Here is a 21,022-nt window from a genome sequence, read left to right as displayed (position 1 = left end):
TGTCCCAAGGTAGGATTGTCCTAGCAATGAAAAAAAAGAATGGCAAGGAATTGTCCTAGTAACACGCATATGCCTAAACAGGGAGGTAGCCAAGTAGTACAAACATGACCTGCATTTCAAATGAAACTTTCTAACACTTTTTAACAATATATACATCATGTACCGAGCATCAACTTAATTAAGTAAGGTTGCTGCTTCAGGAACGCATCATTAAGATTCATATTTACACCGTTTAAACTTAAGAATAACTGCTTTGAAAAAACATATAACTGGATCAAATATTTGTCCGTATTACAAAAGCCACAAGAACTCATTCCCCTGCAGAGGCACAGGTGCTTGAGGGAAATCAACTTAGATATGAGTGGTTTTCTCGGATCCTACCTCTGTTGACTAAGTGGGTTCACGAGGACAAGCGGCCCATAGAGAACTGAGAGCACGAAGACGGTGAAAGTACTCTCCTAATGCAAGTAAACCACGAGCTGCTTGGCGCATTGTTAATATCCGAGACATATGCTGCAGAGTTTGTTGCCGAAGGTGATCGGCCTGTTTTTAAAAAGAGAAACATGATCCAGTATACGGATAAGAATCAAGGGTTAAATTGTTGAGTGCTCATAATTAATACTAACATTCAGCATTCCCAACGGCAATATTTGTTTATTATATATGATTATGACTTGGTTTTGTATTGTTCAAAATTGTTAAGTGAGCTATGTATGACACGAGGAAGGAATTCATGAAACATGAGTTAATTCAGCTTTCAGAGATATCAAGTGCACATTAACTAACAAGATGTCACCAAGAAATTATTACCTGGTTCACAAATCCCTCGAGAGCTTCTAACTTCTCCATGTCATCAGCCATCTGACCATAACCCCCAACACCCATTACATCAACTGCTATGCTTTGGGACAGAGTCTGCTGGAGTTTATCAATTCCTTGAGTTAGAGCATCTTCAGCTTGCTGAGATGATTGACGAAGGTTACAGACATCAGCGAGTTGTTGATCAGTCAAAGGCTCAAGTTGTGACATGAGAACCTGCAGGGGGGGGGGGATTTAGAAGTTTGATTAATACAATCTACATAACAATAATGAAATATTAACACAAAAGAAAAAGGGAATAAGCTTTTATGTATGTATTCTAAAGATGTCGGGCAAATAGTGATAAGAGTAGCTAGCTAGAACAATGTAGACAAAGGTATGCAGTCTCTTGAAGAAGCTGATACTGAAGTCCATCACAGCAAAATATATAGACAGTGACTTCTCCATATGCTACTATTAAGACCCACAATCCTATATTTAGGATACATAATGCTATAAAGGTAGCTTTGTATCCTGTGTAAAAAATGAAATGAAAAGTTCATGAATAGAGAGGCCAGCATCATCAGGGACCACCAATACCTAATCAGTCTTCAAGCAATAAATTATATGGAATAAGACTTACATTTAGAAGTTCTGATGGGCGGAATCCTCCGATCCACTGAAAGAAGCGTTCTACTGACGTTCTCCATTTGCCAGATATCAGATAGAATACATCAGCCTTCGCAGCATCTGCTTTCATACGGAAAAGATTGTTATAGTGGTTCAAGCCATTCTCAACAAGTATTCGGAGCTCAATATCAGTTATATGAGCTTGCAATGCTTTCCTAAGTTCAGAGATTTGCTTATGTTGTTCTTCAACCCAATGTCCATATTCCATCTCAAATGCAGCAATTCCTGTGAAATAATGATCAGAACCATATTGATCACAACACATATGTAAGAATTAAAGAATAAATGCAATCACCATGATAAAGATGCAAAATAGTTTCAAGGGGTAATTAGGCAATTCAAGGCCAAAGTTCCGAGATTCCTTGAATAGATATTAAATAAATATAAATTGTCTGCAGAGGCAAGTGAATGAAACAAATGTGGAAATTGTGGGTGAGACATTTAGTGATTAGTTTATTAGCAGCATGCATCCATCAGTATTTTGCAATAAAAACAGGAAAGAAGAGACAACGGGACCTATAATGCCTTAACACACAAAGAACATTTAACAGATAGTTTATAAACAACTTTCCGATCTGTAGTTGGCAACGAAAAATGAAGAGGGGCATCTGGCACCATGTTTTCAGACAAATCTCTAAAAGAGAAACCTTCAAGGAAGATCAGTTTCTGCATAGAAGTCCGTAAGGTATAGTCTTCTGTTTACTTCATCATGCTTTTATGTGTCAAGGGTTGCTAAGATTTGCCATGCCGTACAAATATCATCAAGTTAGCTCATGGAATCACAAACCTGGATTTACTGTTCCTGAAAATCCTAAATGACTAGAATTTGATGCACTGCCTAAGTAAGCACCCTGCAGTCAGGAATTCACAGAGCTGTTAGAAGAGACAATTTGTTGTTCCAGGAAATCCTAACTAGTATTTTCATCAGTGACTGATAAATAGGGAAATGCATCTGGTTAAACAGTGAAACATAATAGATGGAATAGAGTTTTTATCTCACCTGGTGCCTAGCTCTTTCAAGTTCCTGCTCCAGCTGGGCCAACTTCATTCGGCTGGATTCTAATTGTTGAACATAAGCCTAAGAAACAATGTTGAAATATAAATATTCTGCACTACAATGTTAAAATACCTTTCATCACCATATACTTGTATAAGAATGTAGTAAACTCTACCTTCTTCCGCAAGCGACTTTTGCGAGCTGCTTCACGATTTTGTGCCAATCGTCTTTGTATCTGCAGTTAGATTTGTGAACATTTCAAGTGCACTGTTAGTCATCTATTCATTGATTTTTCATCTTTGCACTAAAGAGAAACGGAACATCCAATCCCATTGAGTTTAATCCAGTTCAATAAGAAAGGATGCTTCTCAAAAGCTCAAACATCCACAAATTCATTATTTTGTGTACTACTAGTCTTCATGTGAGAATAGTACCAACAACAAATTCCCATTTGTGGATTTTATTTGAAGCAATCTTTTCATCTAGTTTCCCAAAGGATTCACATGCTACACATTTTCTCCACACAAAGCTGGTATAATTCATAAGAAATTTAAGAATAATAGCTTGTATGTTTTTGATTAATCGAGAGAGAGGAAAGGAGTTTCATAACCTTATCAGCAGGTTTGTGTGCTTCTTGATCGCTTCTGTACGGTTCCATTGATTCATGTGAAACATGTTCACTCTAGAGGAAGTCAATCAGAAAAGTCAGGCCGCCTGGTAAGCATAGTTAGCCCTGACATTCATTAATTAGAAGGAAAACATCATGCATCATTACCTTGTCGTCTAGCCCAGCATCCACCTGCACAATTGTGGATGGGCCAATGTTTAGGCTACCATCATCTCTGAAGGCGTGTGCCCATGAGCTAATCTGGTTAAAGGGCTCATAAATGCCCATTCCTCTGAGGGCAGCAATTTGAGTTGACGTAGAGCTCATGCTCTAAAAGAATCTAATAAAAAATGGAAAACAAAGCAAAACAAACAGACACATTTAGTCAGCTGCAGCATCACATCAATGTAGTAATAAAATTACATGGAACTTGTCATTCTTAAGCAAAACAAGAAATAATATGCATAGCAAAAACATCAATAGAATGGAAAGGAAAAAGGGAAATAAGATTCTGGTCAAAATGATGCTCATCCAAGGACAGAGCTCAAAAGGATATCTACTGATAACTGATTCCAAAAGAATCCTACCCAAATTTCGTGAATTGTTGTGCTATCCAGGAGACAAACATACAAAAGAAAATTTGTAAAGCATTGTCATTCAGACTATGTAGACTTACAAAGCTAAGAGATCAAACACTCACTAAGGTTAAACTTTAAGGCTCAGACACATGCACTGACATGGCAACTTCAGCTATTCTTGTTCATTCATGAAGGTAAACACATTGAAAAATTTGCCAAGTATTGGACTCATCAACAATGGCAGCATCAGCAACACAGATATAAAAATTAGGGGTAAGTAAGGCAACCTATATAAAAATTAGGGGTAAGCAAGGCAACCTATGTTGTGGACATGAAAAAACGAACCAATGTCATATTTACTTTGCCAGAGGAAGTAGGAACAGGAAAGAGAGTAGACAGACAACTTTTCAAGGGTAACGCACAATATTGATTCTCCCACAGCACTCCCATGTTAGAGATTCCAACTGGTTTATTGAGCTAAATCAGCAACGGTGCCCTCATGTCTTGCTTAAAATAACTGTATGATGGAAGCAGCTTCACTTGCTAGTTAACATTTCCTACTGTTTCTTCATTTATATTTGTTTCTAGAAACCTCTCCATCATGTGAGGACATTCTACAGATTGACAACGAATCAAAGACCACTCCGTGAGGAAATTTCGCTTCACATGTCCACCTCAAATCACAATAAATCTTTTCAAAATGCTTCAAGACTTGTTCTCTTCAAAATCTCGAAATATGGATTATGCACTAATAATAAATATAGTATCAGCAAGATTGAACGAATGGTCTATGATCAGCTATAAATTATGTGGCTATTGTCTCCAGAAACCTATGTGGTTTCATCCAACAGTAACGCCAATGAACATTATGGCCTAAATCCATCTCAATTTTTTTTTTTTTTTTGGAAGCAAGGCTTCAAGGGATGATTCTTTTTCCACAAAAATCCAACCACTCAAAACAAACTATGCTAAACAAGAAGGAATAAAAACAGAATCGATGGTGAATTGGACTCACTCTTAATCGATCAAGATGTTCTTATATATGGCATAAAGCAAACATGCTATTGCTTAAACATAAAGAGACCATCCAAAAGAAAGGACCCTTTCTCTAACCTAAACACACAAACTCAGAAACAACCATTAAACACAGAAAAGCATGCTTTTATCCGCACCTATACTGCGTAACTTCCCTTCCAATTAATCCGGACACAAGTGTAAATAAAACCAAGATCCAGAAAATACTGATTAAAGTAAGTCATCAGCCTTCACTTACCTCTGTACAGCATGCTTCAATGGATCATGAATTTGCAAAAACGACGCCAAAAGTCTCAACTTCCCAAGTAGCCAAAAGAAGAGCCCCCCCTTGAAGGAAAAAAAGTACACTAATAAACGGACAAAGTTTGCTGCTGCTGCTTCTTCTTCTTTTGGGGGGCTCTGTGTGTATGTAATTCAGCTCTTACTACAAAAATCTCTCAAGCAATTCAAGTATTCCAGCAAGTCCAAGAAATTAAACCTAGAAAATTTAACACTGGCTCACTGTCTTTAATACTAGTTGGCATCAGGAATGAACATCACCACCATCCATTCCTTGCAAGTAAACAAGACCCAAAAGAGACACTCTCTTAAAGTCCACAAAAGAAAACAGAATAAAAAAAAATTAATCTCATGATCACTGAAAAAGACTCTTCCTTTTATTTCCTTTTTTCTTTGTTTTTTGAACGTTACTACAGTCAACCCGTTACCATCACCATACCCCTTGTCACTTTAACGTACGCACATCCTCTCTCTTTTTTATTCCTTTTTTTTAAAAGATATTTAAGAGTGGGCTAATAATTATTTTAAAAATATTAAAATAATATTTCTTTCATATCAGCACATTAAAACAATAAAAAAATTTAATTTTAAACAAAATAATTTTTTTAAATTTTACTCAACCTCTATTTGTAACACAATACCAAATTGGGGCTTAGTCCTTACCTATACAGTTGAATACTCTTTAGCATTTAATAGTACATATCTCTATGCTCCGATGAGGGTTAAACTATTTTTTTTAACTTAAAAAAAATATTGAGTATGAAGATATTTTTTATCAACATCATTAAATTCAATCAAGCAGTTCGATCTTGGAACATGTCAACTCAGCTCCTTGTCTAGCTCGAGGTTTGAATTAAATCGTATGGAAGCTGATCCAAAGTGAATTATTTAATTTAATGGGTTCAAAAACAACTTGGATTACTAGTAAAAATATGATATAATTTTTTAAAAAAACTTTAAGATGACAATTTTTTTATATTGAGACAATGTTAGATTGGATCGACCTTGGTCATCCTGTAACCTGGGTCATGGATTTCAATAGGTTTAATAACTTTGTTATTTTTATAAAATATATTTTTTTAATTTTATGATAACATTAGATGCTTTCAAAATCGAGCATCAACCCTAAAAAAAACATTTATTTGACATCGTGATAACCCTATAGAAAATAGAAAAAAAATAAACTACAAATTTCATTTCTCAACCAATCCAATATTGAATAAGAGTGAAAAAAAAATAATATTAGGTTTGATAGGTAAACCCACTAAACCCGTGAATTAGGTAACTCAGTTCAATACGTCAAACCCGCAAACTAGGTAATGGATTGCATTGGGATTAATGATCTATTTTTTCTTCTAAACTATTGTTTATTTAACTATATGATAACAAAAATAAACAATCATAAAATCGAGTGTCATACCAATACTGAGATTTTTTTTAAGATTATAATAACTTTATAGAAAACAAAACAAAATAAATTATGAAACTCAATTCTCAATCAATCTAATATCAAGGGATAAAATTAAAAAAGAATAAATTTATAAAAAGAAAGAAGTTAAACTCACCATACACATCAACAGACTTTCTAAAACTTAATAAATTTTTTTTTTCATAACTATTTTATTAATTATATAATAAAAAAATAAATGATCACATAATTAAGTTCAATTAGAAAAAAAAAAAAGATAAAGTTCCCCACTAAACCCACAAACAGGTGCAACCAGGGTTATCTCATCAAATTCGCAAACCGGATTATTGACTGCACAAAATTTAATAACCTAGTTTTTTTAAAATTATTTTTTATTTAACTATATTTTTTTAAAAAATAAACTATATCTCGATGTTAATATACTTTTCTGATACTATCCTAATTTTATGATATTTTTTTAATATTGTAATAACCACAAATTAAAATAAATTATATACCTATATACACATTATAAAAGAATTAAATAAAAAAATTTAATAACTAAAGAAAAAAAAAAGTCAAAATGCAAAGAAAACAAAAAAAAACTACACTATTTGTAATCCACGTAGCTAATGGGTGAGGGGTAGTGTATAATAGATGTTGTGTCATGCTTACAACAAAGTTTGGCTAGGTTGATGTCATTTTGCGGCGAAGCACGGTTGCCGGCGATGAAGCAAGTGACACGTGGGGAGTTATGAATGGTGGTGAGTTGAGTGGTGGGTGAAGATCATTTGGGGACTGTTTTTGGTTTTACTTACTTTTTCAAAGCTATTTTCACGTGTACTTTCTTGAAAAATATTAAAAAATATAAAGATGGTTATGGAATGGGGAAAGAGGGCAACAAGTTAATTGTATATTTGTTGTTATGAAATATAAATTTTTTTTTAAAGTTTGTTTTAAATGAAAATTTATTAAAATAATTTTTTTATATTTTTAACATTAATATATTAAAATTATAAAAAAAATATAAATTTAATATCTACAATACATTTTTAAAACAAAAGTTATTAGACTCTCCGACCATCAGTAAAACATGCTATTATAAAACTTTATTTTTTTTATTATAAAAGAGAGATTTTTTTATTATTTTTTAGTAGGATTAGATACGATTCTTTCTGAGCATTATAAAACTTTATTTCTAGTTTCTCACTTTACTTTCTGAAAAAAAAATTAAAAAAAATTCCTTGTTAATGTACAGTCTAAACAAAATTATTGTGTACAGTAAATCTACTTCAAGCAAAAAGATTAGACAAATCATAGTGCTTTCATCGAAAAAGAAAGAGATGGTAAATTAGGAACTATCATGGATATTTTATTTTATGACCCAAAAGGTTATTCTGTTTAATATACAAAAGAGTTAACCTTGATGAGTCCTCGAAACCATTTCACAATTATTTAAAAAAAATTGAATTATGTATTTTTTTTTACTTTAAATTATTTTTTTATGCTTTCAAATCATCATTTTGATGTGCTGATGTCAAAAATAATTTTTTAAAAAAATATTATTTTGATGGATTTCCAACCAAAAAACACTTTGAAAAGCAAGCAATCAACCGTTATTACATTCTTAAATACCCTCTTATACAGTAAATTCTGAATTAAATCTCCAACCTATCTTTCATAATTAAATCCCTAATATATCCAAAATGCTCAATTAGGTCCTCACATCCAAAAGTGCTTTAATGCTTTTCATGCACAATTCATGCTAGATCATTAGCCCGACCTATGTAGCAAGTTGGTTCAAAAACATTTTGAACCTAAAAAATTTTGAACGTAAAAAGAAATTCAGACATTATTAATGTGTTTTATAATAGATATATTTTTTTAAAATTATATGAAGATTGACCCGATATGATCTAGTTGATTTAATAGGTCTAAAAACAACTTGAATAACCGATAAAAATATAATTTGACTATAAAGAATTTTAGATGATATCTTAAAAAAACAATGAAAAAACAACATATTAATCGATTCGAGTAAACTCGAATTACTCATGATTTATGGGAGGAGACTACTCAAACTCCTCTCTAGTTTTTTATAATTTTATGCTGTAAGACAACGCAATTTTATGAAAGAGCTAGCTAAGCAATTGTTTCAAAACATCTACATATATTTTAGCTGAAAGGACTTGATATTTCTAAAACCTAATCTAGATAGAAATTTATCCCTGAATGCAAAACTGGCTCGAAAGTACGCATGACATCAAAGAAAAAGGGGTTCGTGGTGGTTGTAGAATGAACTGCTATTTGGTATTTTGAATTATTTTCCCCTCTCTTGCGCGCATAACAAAATGATGGCAGAAATGCTTGCAATGCCACTTCTGCTGCAGCAACCTCTCGTAACTCGACAATTAATGGACCCATTTCTAGTTGTTGGTTTCGCTTTCTCCCCCACCAATTGAATTGCCCCATTTGGCTAATTCAATGAAAAAGAACATGGCAGCTATAATTGCAGCCTTTGACATTTGGTGAATGTAAGAGCAATGGCCACAGTAGCACAGTACAATTATTGTACAAAACTTTTTCTCGAAAATCATGCGTCCACCTCCAAAACTTTTGCAGCCTCATTGCCCCTTCCTGGCCTCGAGAGACAGGCAGGAGCTGGCGCAGCATATTCCTTCTCGTCGTCGAGAAGCAAATGATTGAGATTAGAGACCTTTTCCCCCAAAGCCAGAAAGGGAAAGGGTTTTGGATCATGTACTTGGTCTTCCAGACGACCTTTCATCCAAATCAATTTCCTTTGCTTTTTGTACAACAGGTCACTCGGGGCTAACTTGGGTGGCAAGGAAGGAGGCCTAGGGTTTTGATGCAAAGTATATAGTGATTCTAGGTTCAATCGAAGACTTACCATTTATACATATTACAAAAGTATTATGCAGACAAGGAACAGTTTACATGGATTGATCTCCAAAAAAGCTGGCTAAGGTTACATGTTGCCTTATCAGTTGTACGGTAAATAGCCAACTTGAATAAAGAAGAGCAAGCTCCGTCAGCTTAGCATTAGTGTATGCAAACAAGAGGAAGAAAACAAACCGAACAAAGAAAAGGAAAATTTACTTGCCAAGTGGGTTAGCATAACATATTGATCAATATGATTAGTACTGATTAATTGTCAGGCTGCATGATCACTACTAGATGTTCACCAATTAAGTAAAAATCTAAAGGTTTGGAGTGTTTACTTTTAAGCCGACATTGTTCACATACTCACAAAACACCACTGTGGACATATTGTATATTTTTCAATAATGCATTTTGGTTCTCGAAGTTTTATCTTGAGCGTTTTAATCGAAGACTAATTGCGTCTGAATTCTTAGTCAATGATGAAGTTGAAAGGGAGGCCGAAATAAAAAAAAAAAACATCAAACATGGGTGGTGCACCAGAAATTCCATGAAAAATACACTTAGATCCTCGATCTTTAAAAATAACGCAATGTATACAATTTAAATCCCCTTAATTTTTTTAAAAATCAATTTCAGTACACAAGTTTATTTGTGTTATTTTTCAGTCTCTAGTTACAGAAAGGAGAGAGAGAGGTTACTAGATTCCGACAATGAGAAAGAACGTCATCGTTTACTCTATTTTTGGCCACCAAAATGAGTTTTCTTGGTGTCCACGGGTTTCATGGTGGTTTTTTAAAGTCTCGATGTTGCATGAAAAACTAGATCTGATCCGAGAAACTAAAAACCAAACCGATTTGATTTTAAGTTTTTGGACCATTTTTTGGATATTTGGAGTTGATGAAATGGTTTTTTTAGTGTTATAAGGATGTTGGTGAGGTGTTTTTGGGTTGAAATAGTTTGAAAATTGATTTTTTTAGCCAAAAGACTAGCTACTCGATTTTCTTGCCACCACTATGGTGGCTGGAATCTAGCCTCGCAGATGACACATTGTTTTTCTTGGCAGGCGACATGTCACTAGTTTTTTTTTTTTAAATAGAGGCACTACTTTTTTTACCCTCTTTTTTTTAAGGCTGAATATAAATTTAAAGGAAAAAAATATTTAAACCGATTGAGTTCATAGGCCGAGTCACAAGTTTAACGAGTTAAGCCATGACAACTAGGCTATTATTTTTCTTCTAGTATTGCTTCTTTTTTACTGATATTTTTTTTGATATATCGTATTTTAAAATAATTTTTAAAATAAATTGTGCTAAACTCACGATAAAAATTCATCAAAAAATCTAAAGAATAGAAATTTTATTTGCATTAAATATTTATGAGCAATTGTTTCTTATTTTTTACTATTAGGTACATTATAATTGAAAATGAAATTATTAACATTCCCATAAAACCTATAATATTATTTAAGAACCATGAAAAAATTGAATAATAATTCAAATAACATGTCAAGTATTTTTTTTTTATAGTGCAATTCAATAATCATAAAAAAAACAATCTTGGAAAAGAAATCATAGAAAAGGGTCATCTACCTGGACCAAAAATATATGCCTCACATGCCTAACCTTTTTGTTTTGGGCAAAGGGCCGATGACATTTTTTTTTAATAAAGTAGATAACACGTTGTTTTCTTTTCCAAATTTCAACCGTCAAAGAGGTTGATGCGAATCTCATGATCATGCAACCCATAATTAAGATTGAAGTCTGATCCTGAAAAGCTGAAAGAAGTCTAATAGGAGTGTGACACAATGAAAACTTGTCTCAAGGTACTATCATTATTGAAATTAAATCAAATAATGCCACAAAACTAGTATTTGATGAGTCAGTTTAGTTCTTTCAAAAATCAAAGAATGCAAGAATCACTCTAACACACAAGCTGAAAATCCAAAATTATATTATTTAATGACTGTTGAATTTTAGGCTTACGAAGAGTTTAACTCTTAGAAAATAACCCTAATGAATTTATTCTTGTGGACTAAATTGATCCACTTATAAAATTTCTCCAAAACCTATACCGGTAAGCCCAAAATACTGATCCAAACAAGCCTTGGATCTTAGCTGAAAACTAAGTATTAATTAAGCCCAAACATGAAGAAAATAATAAAAATAACAAATATAACACAAGTTGTTGCACATAATTAAACAAAATAACCTAAGATAGATAAATTTTATAGTTTAAATAATGTCATGAATGAAATTTTCATCCTATAAACACTAGGATAATTAATTGTAATTTTAAATAATCTTCTTAAACATGAAAACCCTTGTTGCCTTCCTTTAACTTTCTTTATAGGATTACGAAACTCCCCAAAATAAGCTAACTAATCTGTCATTAAATACCACCAACTTTTCTTTCCTTGTGTTTCTTGGATGGATAAGGAATCCTTATAAGAAAATGATTTTGAAATATTAATGAATCCTTGCTACACTTGGAAATTATGCTGCAGCTTATTAAAGATCTTTGTAGAACTGGAAAATTTCCAAAACAAGCTGTCACATCCTTGTAAAAAAAAATAATTCTTGCCAAATAGAAAGTCCACAAGTCAAAAAAAATAAATAACAAAATTTATATAGCTTGTTCTGATCTATATTACAAGGTCTTCCTGAACTTTAATTGACTTGAAAGTTTACCCCAATATAGCTAATTACCTCTGGAATCTTCTGATAAAGTTTCAACTCAATCCAATAGTTTAATTAGGAGTTATGCTCAATGAGTAAAATTAGACAGTAGAAAATTATATGTCAAAATTCGAATCTAACCTTGCTTAGATCGTATCAAAGGTGGTCAAAAAATAAAGCAAGGGTTTTCTCGATAAAAAAATTTATTTTCACCTAAAAACATTTAATAAGCACCCTTAGAACCTTAATAGAATAATTTCTAAAAACAAAAACCCTAAATCAATTCAAAAACACAAAATAAAACTGAGAAAATCTTTCTTAATCATGATATACTTTATTATGGCAATTTGGAAGCTAAAAGACACCTTAATGACACTCTTTACATTAAGAGGAACACATTGACACCAAATTTGCTTTTTTTTTATTCATGGAATCTTGTCATCTGGTCGCTTTCTCTATTCTAGACTGAAACACCAAATTTGCTTTTTTTTTAATTCATGGAATCTTGTCATCTGGTCGCTTTCTCTATTCTAGACTGAAATAGGAACAAAATGAATTTTTGAATCAAAACATAAAATTTTCAAACTATTGGGATAAAAAATGAAAATGAAAAACTATTCAGGAAATTTTTTTAATAAAAAACAACTCGCGAACAATGTAAGAAATATACGCATTCATGCCTCACAATCAATTTTGTTCCTTGTATTTTTAATTTTTTGTAAGCAATAAAACCGGATTTTTTTTTACAAAATCAAGCATCAACCCAATATTAAATTTTTTTAAGAAGAAATTACATTGAGCCTCCTATGATTTGATCAATATTTTTTTTACTTTTCTTTGTTGTTAGGAAATTACACTTTACATCCACTCACTATCACCAAAAAAAATCAACAAAAAAAATATTAATTTATTTACAAGATTTATTTGATAACTAAAGAGCCATTGTAATATTAATATAACATTTTTTTCATTAAACATATAATTACTGCTTTGCCTTCAACTTAATCAATATTATAGCTTTGTCAAAAATTAGAAAAGAGCTAAAATTTTAATAGGGGTATTTAATACAAAATCAACCCCAAGTCTATGAGATAAATTTGGATTTTGGGTACCACAAGATCAACTAAAGTCATCTCCCTATTATCCCTACTCTGGTTACAGAGACATAATAGATATGAAATCTATTTTATGTAACTTTACTCCTATAGAACATAGTGTAGTTAATTATTCAGCAGGAGATGATTCCCTAACCAGACTGCATCAAATTATTCAAAGTTCACAGAGCAACTTTCAACTCCATGATTCTTAATAAAAAAGAAGCACGACAAGCAACACACCCGCCAGAATAACAATGCCCCAAGCATGACAAATACCATTTACTGTGGTGCTTAATAGCAAACCTCCATTGTTCCCTCAATGTTGCAAGGTCTGAATGTTGTTTTTCAGGTGTTTTCAATTGAAAAATTGATTGAAAAATAAGTTGTTTAATTCAAAAAATAAAAGGCGAGTTACTGTTAAGTTTCTGGCTACTTAGCTACTGTTAACTAGGCAAGCAGATAACATATGGTGTGCTGCAGCAAACAACATGTTATTTATGTTCAATTTCTTTTTAAAATAAAGGGTAGATAACATGCTATCCGCCACTTAATAAAAATAATATTGCAAGGCTAGGCGTGTGGTTGAGCCTCCAACACTTAGCCCATTTTTATCTGTTTCTTTTTTTGTACTTTTTTTTTACAATCTAAAAAAATAAACTTATTAGTTCATTTACTTTTCAATTTTGATATAATTCTTAAATAATATTATAAATTTTTAGTTGTATTTTTAACAATTTATTTTTAAAATTATTATGTATTAGAAATGACAATAATAATAATCTTAAAGTGCTCATGAAATTTTTATTAAAATCATTTTTTTTGTTATTAAATTTCTTTAATGGATTTTGATCATGATTTTATCATATTTATGACTTTTTAAACTTTTAATTTTATACAAAATATGGATATACTATTTTAATGTATAATTTTTTAGTTTTCTTTAACAATTATGATTTTTTTTTTAAATAATGATTCTAATTAAATATCACGAGTTGACATGCTCGCGCGCTGTCGCGGGCTTATAAAACAAATGCACTTGATAGTGTTATAATTGTGAATCAGCGCTAGATAAGTAATAGAAATTAAAGGTACGATGAAGCAAATATTTCATGACAAAAAAAATAAAATTGTGTTGGTGATCAAAAACTTAGAGACTGAACAAAATGATTTGTAGCAATCTACAGTGTTTTGTGAGAAAAGATACAGTGCTTTCGCCACATGATTTAGCTTTTCAGTTAATAAAAAGAAAAAAAAATTACAAAGCTAAATTCTCAACCAACTTAATATTAAAAAAAAAACCAACAAAGATAATTTTGGAAGGAAAAAAACTCATGAGAAAAAACGTTGTAGCAATTGATAATGTTTTGTGAGGAAAACTATAGCGCTTTTCCCAATAAAATAAAATAAAAAACCATTTAGAGAAATATTGTAGCAATCCACAATGTTTTGTGAGAAAAACTATAACGGTTTCCTCATATGATTTAGCTTTATTGTAATTATAATTCTTAACCAACTCAATATTAAAAAAAAAAATCGACAAAGATAATTTTGGAAAAAATCATAAAAAAATCACATGGGAAAACACTGCGCAACAATTCACAGTGTTTTAAAGAAAAAAATTACAAAGCTAAATTCTTAATCAGCTCAATATTAAAAAAAAATCGACAGAGATAATTTTAGAAAAAAGATAACAAAAAAAACACAAAAAAAGAAAAAAAAATCATGTTGGAAACACTGTAGCAATTCACAGTGTTTTGTGATGAAAGCTACAAGGCTTCCCCACATGATTTAACCTTATTTGTAATGACTTGTAATTGTAATTACAAACAACTCAATATTAAAAAAATAAAATTGAAAAAGATAATTTGAAAAAAATTATAACAAAAACAAACCATGCAGAGAGACACTGTAGCAATCCACAATGTTTTATGAGCAAAGCTACAATGCTTTCCCCACATGATTAAGCTTTATTACAAAGTTAAATTCTAACCAACTCAATATTAAAAAAAAAATCGATGAAGATAATTTTGGAAAAAAATATCACAAAAAAAGAAAACACAAAAGAAATTGGAAAAAAACCATGTGAGGAAAAACTTGTATGTACTTGTAATTGTAATTCTTAATCAGCTTAATATTTAAAAAATAAAATTGACAAAGATAATTTTAGAGAAAAACATAACAAAAACAGAAAAAAATCATGTGGGAAAAAACACTGTGGCAATCAACAGTAATTTTCAAGGAAAGTTACAGTGCTTTCCTCACATATTGTAACTGTAATTTTTAACCAGCTTAATATTAAAAAAAGAAGAAGATAATTTTGGAGAAAATCATAAAAAAAAATCATGCGGAGAAACATTGTAGCAATCAACAATGTTTTAAAGAAAAAAAATTACAAAACTAAATTCTCAATTAGCTTAATATTAAAAAAATTCGACAAATATAATTCTGAAAAATAAAGAAATAAAATAGAAAAATTATGTGGAAAAACATCGCAACAATCCACAGTATTTTAAAGAAAAAAAATTACAAAGCAAAAATTTTAACCAGGTCAATATTTAAAAAGTAAAATCAACAAAAATAATTTTGAAAAAAAAATAAATGAAAAAAAAAGAAAAAATAGGAAAGTTGAAAAACAAAAGTAATTTTGAAAAAAAAAGAAAAAAAACAAAAAAAAAAGAAAAAAGGGAAAAGTTAGCAAAAAAAAAAAAGAGGAAAAAGCACTATGGATTACTGTTGTAATCCACAGTGCTTTTGTAATCCACAGTGCTTTTGGGTGTGGGGAAACAGTGATTTCCCCACACCCTTTAGTTATATGTATAACTAGTTGTATGACCCGCGCGATGCCGCGGGTCAATTTTTTTCCATAAAAAATATAAAAAAAACTAAGATATAAAAGTGTTAGGTTTTTCTGTAAAGCTATACCCAAGAGTCTTAGGTTTGACTGCAACGCATGACCCAAAGTAATATTTATAATATTAATAATAACATTAAACTTGCATGACCCAAGTTTAAGTGGGTCTGACTGCAATACCATACTCAGTAGCCTTGGATGTGTGTCTGGCTGCAAGGTCGTGTCATAAAAGTGTAATAATTAAATATATTAATTAAAAAACAAAGAAAAAAAACCAACAGGAAGAAAAAAAACCAGGTTAACCCGTCAAACCCGGGATCCGTGTCATGAAAGTTTGACAACTACATAGAAAAAAATTTAACATTAACAAACTAAATTAAACAAAACAAATTAACTAAAAAGGAGGAAAAACAAAAACAAACAAAAGGCATCAACATTTTTACTGTGGACTGCACTGTGCAGTCCACAGTCAAAGGCATAAAAACGGCAAAAAAGCAAAAAGAAAAAAAAAACTAAAGGCATCAGCCGATAACTAAATAGAAAAAATTTAATATTAATGAACTAAATTAAATAAAAAAATATTAATTAAAAAGAAAAAAAACCTATAAAAAGAAAAAAACTAATGAAGAAAGAGAAAAAAAATCTAAATTAACTCTGAATCAACTGGGTTAACCTGTCAAACCGGATTAACCCGTCAAATCTGGGATCCGTATCATAAAAGTCTGATAATTAAATAGAAAAAATTTAATATTAAGAAAGTAAATTAAAAAAAAATAATTAAAAAACAAAAAAAAAACCAAAGAAAAAAGCTACAAAAAAAAACTAAAGACATCAGCTTTTTCACTGTGGACTGCACTGTGCAATCCACAGTAAAAGGCTTAAAAAGGAAAAGGAAAAGAAAAAAAACAAAGGCATATGTCACGGGTTAATTTTTTTTCCTTGCATAAAAAATATCAAAAAAGGCTAAGATCTAAGAGTGTTAGGTTTTTCTGCAAAGATATACCCAAAAGCCTTGGGTCTAGCTGCAACGCTTGACCCAAGAGTAATATTAATAATATTAATAATAATATTAAATTTACATGACTCAAGTTTAAGTGAGTCTGACTGCAACACCAAACTCAATAGCCTTGGATGTGGGTCTGGCTGCAAGGTTGTATCATAAAAGTATGATAATTAAATAGATTAACTAAAAAGAAAGAAAAACAAAGAAAAAAAACCAACAGGAAGAAAAAAAACCAATGAAGAAAAAGAAAAAAAATCTGAATTAACTGGGTTAACCCTTCAAATCAGGTTAACCCGTCAAACCTGGGATTCGCATCATGAAAGTTTGATAACTACATAGAAAAAAAAATTGACGGGTTAACCCAGAATTAATTGGGCTAATCCATGAAACCAGGTTAACCTGTCAAACCCGAGATATGTGTCATAAAAGTATAATAACTAAATAGAAAAAAATTTAAAATTAACAAACTAAACTAAACGAAAAAAATTAATTAAAAAGAAAAAAAACAAAAAAAAAATCCGGGTTTACTCGTCAAACCAAGTTAACCCTTTAAACCCGAGATCCGTGTCATGAAAGTCTGATAACTAAATAAAAATTTTTTAACATTAACAAACTAAATTAAATAAAAAAAAATTTATTAAAAGAAAAAAAAAATTGACAGGTTAGCCCAGAATTAACTGGGATAACCCGTGAAATCAGGTTAACCCGTGAAACCTGGGATATGTGTCAAGAAAGTCTAATAACTAAATAGAAAGAAATTTAACATAAACAAACTAAAGTAAACGAAAAAAATAAATTAAAAACAAAAAAAACAAAAAAAAAATTCGGGTTAACTCGTCAAACCATGTTAACCTGTTAAACCCGGGATCCGTGTCATGAAAGTCTGATAACTAAATAAAAAAAATTCACATTAACAAAAAAAATTAAACAAAAAAATTTATTAAAAAAAAACAAAGAAAGAAGCAAAAAAAAACCCTAAAGGTATAAAAAACAAAAACAAAACAGCTAAAAAAAAGCTAAAAAAAAGCTACAAAAAAAAAAAGAGCTCATCTTTTACTGTGGACTGCACTGTGCAGTCCACGGTAAAAGACTGAGCTGTTTTAATTATAGTTTAATTAATGTATAATATAATAATGTTTTTACTAGGATAAACAAGAAATTCGGTAATAAAAAATTTGATTTTAAGCTTGAGAAATATATGTTTTGTACTTTCTTTTAATTTCATGTTCAAAAAATCCCGTAATGCAGCGCGGGCATAGAAATTAATTGGAACTAACAAATGACAAGAGAAACATGGAATTTCCTCATCATTGAAAAAACATCATCCCAAACCCTTTGTTTCAAAGGAACGTCTTTCAGCTCCTCATCACGCTGACAACCTTTTTAATAAGTACTAACACAACATTAATGTTGTTTTAATCTTTTTGGTTCCATACTCATTGCATGCCTCTATGCAAAAATATAGGAACTTTCTTAGAATAAAAGCAACATTTCTGCTAGCATGTCAAAATTCAAAAACACCCACGAAGACGTGACAGAGCTATGCTTAATTAAACAAGGGGGTAGGTAAATAAGAGAATTCAAAGAAAATGTTCCTACTTCTTAGCTAAATTAATTAATAAAAATTAAAGGAGGTAGTGATTTTACTCGGAAAGCATTGTTCATTCAAATAGTATTTGTTTTTGTTTTCAAGGGGCGTAGCATGAGGGCAAAGGGTTTGAGATCTGCACAGTATGTCTCGAGTTCGAGTTAGGGCATGCACCTCTTGTAAGAGCCTGGGACAGCCGGGGTTTTACTCGCTCACCTGGGTCTACAAAGTGCGCTTTCCGGGGGGTGGGGTTTCCTCGAATCCAAAAAAAATATTCAAATAGTGTTTTGATTTTTTTTTAGTTTTTTTTTAATTTCATCTTTTAATATTGAGTTTGCTAAAAATTATTATTTTGATTTGCTTTCTATGAAGTTATTTCAATCTCATAACTCAGGTCTCGAGTTTTATTCCAATCTTAGGTTGATTTAAATTTTTTTTATTTTTTTATTTTTTTATTTTTTTTCAATTTTAACCTTTAACATTAAGTTGATTGAAAATTGAGCTCTATACTTTATTTTGGTTTTTTTATGAGATTATCCTTATCTAACGATCCGGGTTGTGAGTTTGATGAATTAACCTAGGTTGAGTTGCATTTTTTTAGGTCCTTTTTTTCATTGTTTTTTTCCTTTCTTGATTTTATCCTTAAACATTAGGTTGATTGAAAATTATGATTCATAATTAATTTATTTTTTGCTTTCAATGAGGTTATCTAGATCTCACAACATAGATCATGGGTTTAACGAGTTAATCCGAGTTGACTCAAATGATTTTTTTGTGTCCTTCTTGTTAATTGAATATTTTTCAATTCCGTGCTTCAATGTAGGGTTGATTGGAAATTGGACCTCATAATTTATTTTAATTTACTTTCTATAGGGTTATCTTGGTCTCATGAATAAGGTCGCAGGTTTGGTATATTAACCTAAGTTGACTTGGATCATTTTTTTGTTTATTTTTTAATTTTTATTTTTTTAATTTTCTCCTTCAACATCGGGTGAATTGAGAATTAAGTTTCATAATTTTTTTTATTTACTTTCTATGGAGTTATCACAGTATCATAACCCAAGTCGCAAATTCAGCAGGTTAACCCCAACTAACCATGGTTGGATCCAAAATGTTTCCAACTCAATAATGTTTTTTTTAAAAAGATGTCTTGATTTTTTTTAGTCAAACTATGTTTTTATTGGTCATCTGGGTTGTCTTTGACCCGCCAAATTGATCGAGTGATATCAAATTAACTCTCACTCGATTAAAATTTCTTGTACTAGAAAACATGTTAGTAATGCCTAGTCTTTTTATACTTTCAAAAATAAATTTTGATCTGACCCCATAATAGCATATGCTAATGATCTAGTATTTAGCTAAAATAGCTAGAAAACCATTTTATAAAACTCTCTAAAACAATATTCTCATATCCATATTTTCTAAAATAGAGAGTCATAAATATCTTATTATTATTTTTTAAATTGATTATTTGTAATTATTTTTAAAATTCAAATATTATAACTGTTATATTTTAGTAGCCTCTTAAAGGTTGTATTCTAATGGCTAAACTATCACCTATATTTCAACAATCATGTTGTTGATTGCTTTCAAATTATATTAATGTATTTTCTAATTATTTAGTCATAAAATTTTAAAAATTAATTATTCTATTATTGTAAAAAAAAAATGCTTACAATATCATGATAAGAATAAAATCCAAACAATGAATATTAATTAAACCATTATCATGTTGTGTAGCTAGTATCTTTATTTGATGCGACTCATAATATTCAACTAAATATCGACTCGTGCTTATTGTATCTACCAACATTATTGATGCAACTATATTATTTGATAGTTTTATCCATATTTACCTAGTATTTTACACATGTTTTATATATAAAATACGTTGATATTCTTTGTTTTATATTTTGAATGTACTTTTGGATGTAAGATTTTAAAAAGAGTAATTTGGAGATAAAATTTAGGCCATGTTCTAATCGTGTTGAATATTGGCAGATTTGACCTTTGATCGATGTTTTATGCAGGACTTGAGTTATAGAGGTCTAAATGAAGTGATTCTAGTGGCATTATAAATCTAATATCCATATCTTTTTATACATTTATGGAAAGAAAAATAAAAAATATATATAGAGCATGGAAATCACAACATTCAAAGATAAGTCTCGTATTCTGCTAGTTTTGACCTTAGGCCATTTTGACTTGAATATCCTGAGTTAGAGAAGTCCATTTGATGCAAACTCAATTTTGTTGGATTCCTGACTCAAAGACATATCAACCTACCATATTTCATATGACAAAATAGCTCATATGAGAGAGATATGAGTTTTTCAAGATAACCCATAAATTCTACCAGCAGACAGGTTTTGTGAAGAAATAAGTCCAACTTACTTCCCAAACATCCAAACTGTCATGTCAATTATTTATTAATATGGAAAAGGTCTTTATTTGGGTAAAATAATGTCACTAAGTCCAAAGTCCAAGCTTGAAGATTTTATGCAAGACTATTTTT

General features: G+C 30.7%; 1 protein-coding gene across 2 annotated transcripts; it reads right to left on the bottom strand.

The window, feature by feature from the left end:
- Window positions 1–94: 94 nt before the first annotated feature.
- Window positions 95–5,333, bottom strand: LOC7469115 (transcription factor TGA7). Of its 2 annotated transcripts, none has more exons than XM_002306562.4 (9): window positions 4,944–5,333; window positions 3,261–3,432; window positions 3,096–3,167; window positions 2,661–2,720; window positions 2,489–2,566; window positions 2,276–2,339; window positions 1,442–1,713; window positions 811–1,035; window positions 95–543 (listed from the first exon to the last, which is right to left on the bottom strand). In XM_002306562.4, the coding sequence occupies exons 2-9, from the start codon at window positions 3,417–3,419 to the stop codon at window positions 391–393; spliced, it is 1,083 nt and encodes a 360-aa protein (XP_002306598.1). In that variant the 5' UTR covers window positions 3,420–3,432; window positions 4,944–5,333; the 3' UTR covers window positions 95–390. The 2 variants fall into 2 exon arrangements, with proteins under 2 accessions (XP_002306598.1, XP_052309146.1); XM_052453186.1 differs by lacking the exon at window positions 4,944–5,333 and adding an exon at window positions 4,093–4,114.
- Between the last annotated feature and the right edge of the window lie 15,689 nt (window positions 5,334–21,022).

The sequence above is a fragment of the Populus trichocarpa genome, chromosome 5 (assembly GCF_000002775.5).
Source record: "Populus trichocarpa isolate Nisqually-1 chromosome 5, P.trichocarpa_v4.1, whole genome shotgun sequence".
In the NCBI taxonomy this organism is placed as follows: domain Eukaryota; kingdom Viridiplantae; phylum Streptophyta; class Magnoliopsida; order Malpighiales; family Salicaceae; genus Populus; species Populus trichocarpa.
Note: the sequence above shows the minus strand (reverse complement) of the source record. Positions and strands in the feature narration are given on the sequence as shown.

What these genes read in the sequence shown, in the direction of transcription:
- LOC7469115 (XM_002306562.4), bottom strand. Translation starts at nt 3,419, where the DNA reads ATGAGCTCTACGTCAACTCAAATTGCTGCCCTCAGAGGAATGGGCATT. An exon ending in TTGAAAGAGCTAGGCACCAG is followed by an intron (nt 2,340 to 2,488) that starts GTGAGATAAAAA and finishes TCCTGACTGCAG; the next exon opens with GGTGCTTACTTAGGCAGTGC. An exon ending in TCGAGGGATTTGTGAACCAG is followed by an intron (nt 544 to 810) that starts GTAATAATTTCT and finishes TTTTAAAAACAG; the next exon opens with GCCGATCACCTTCGGCAACA.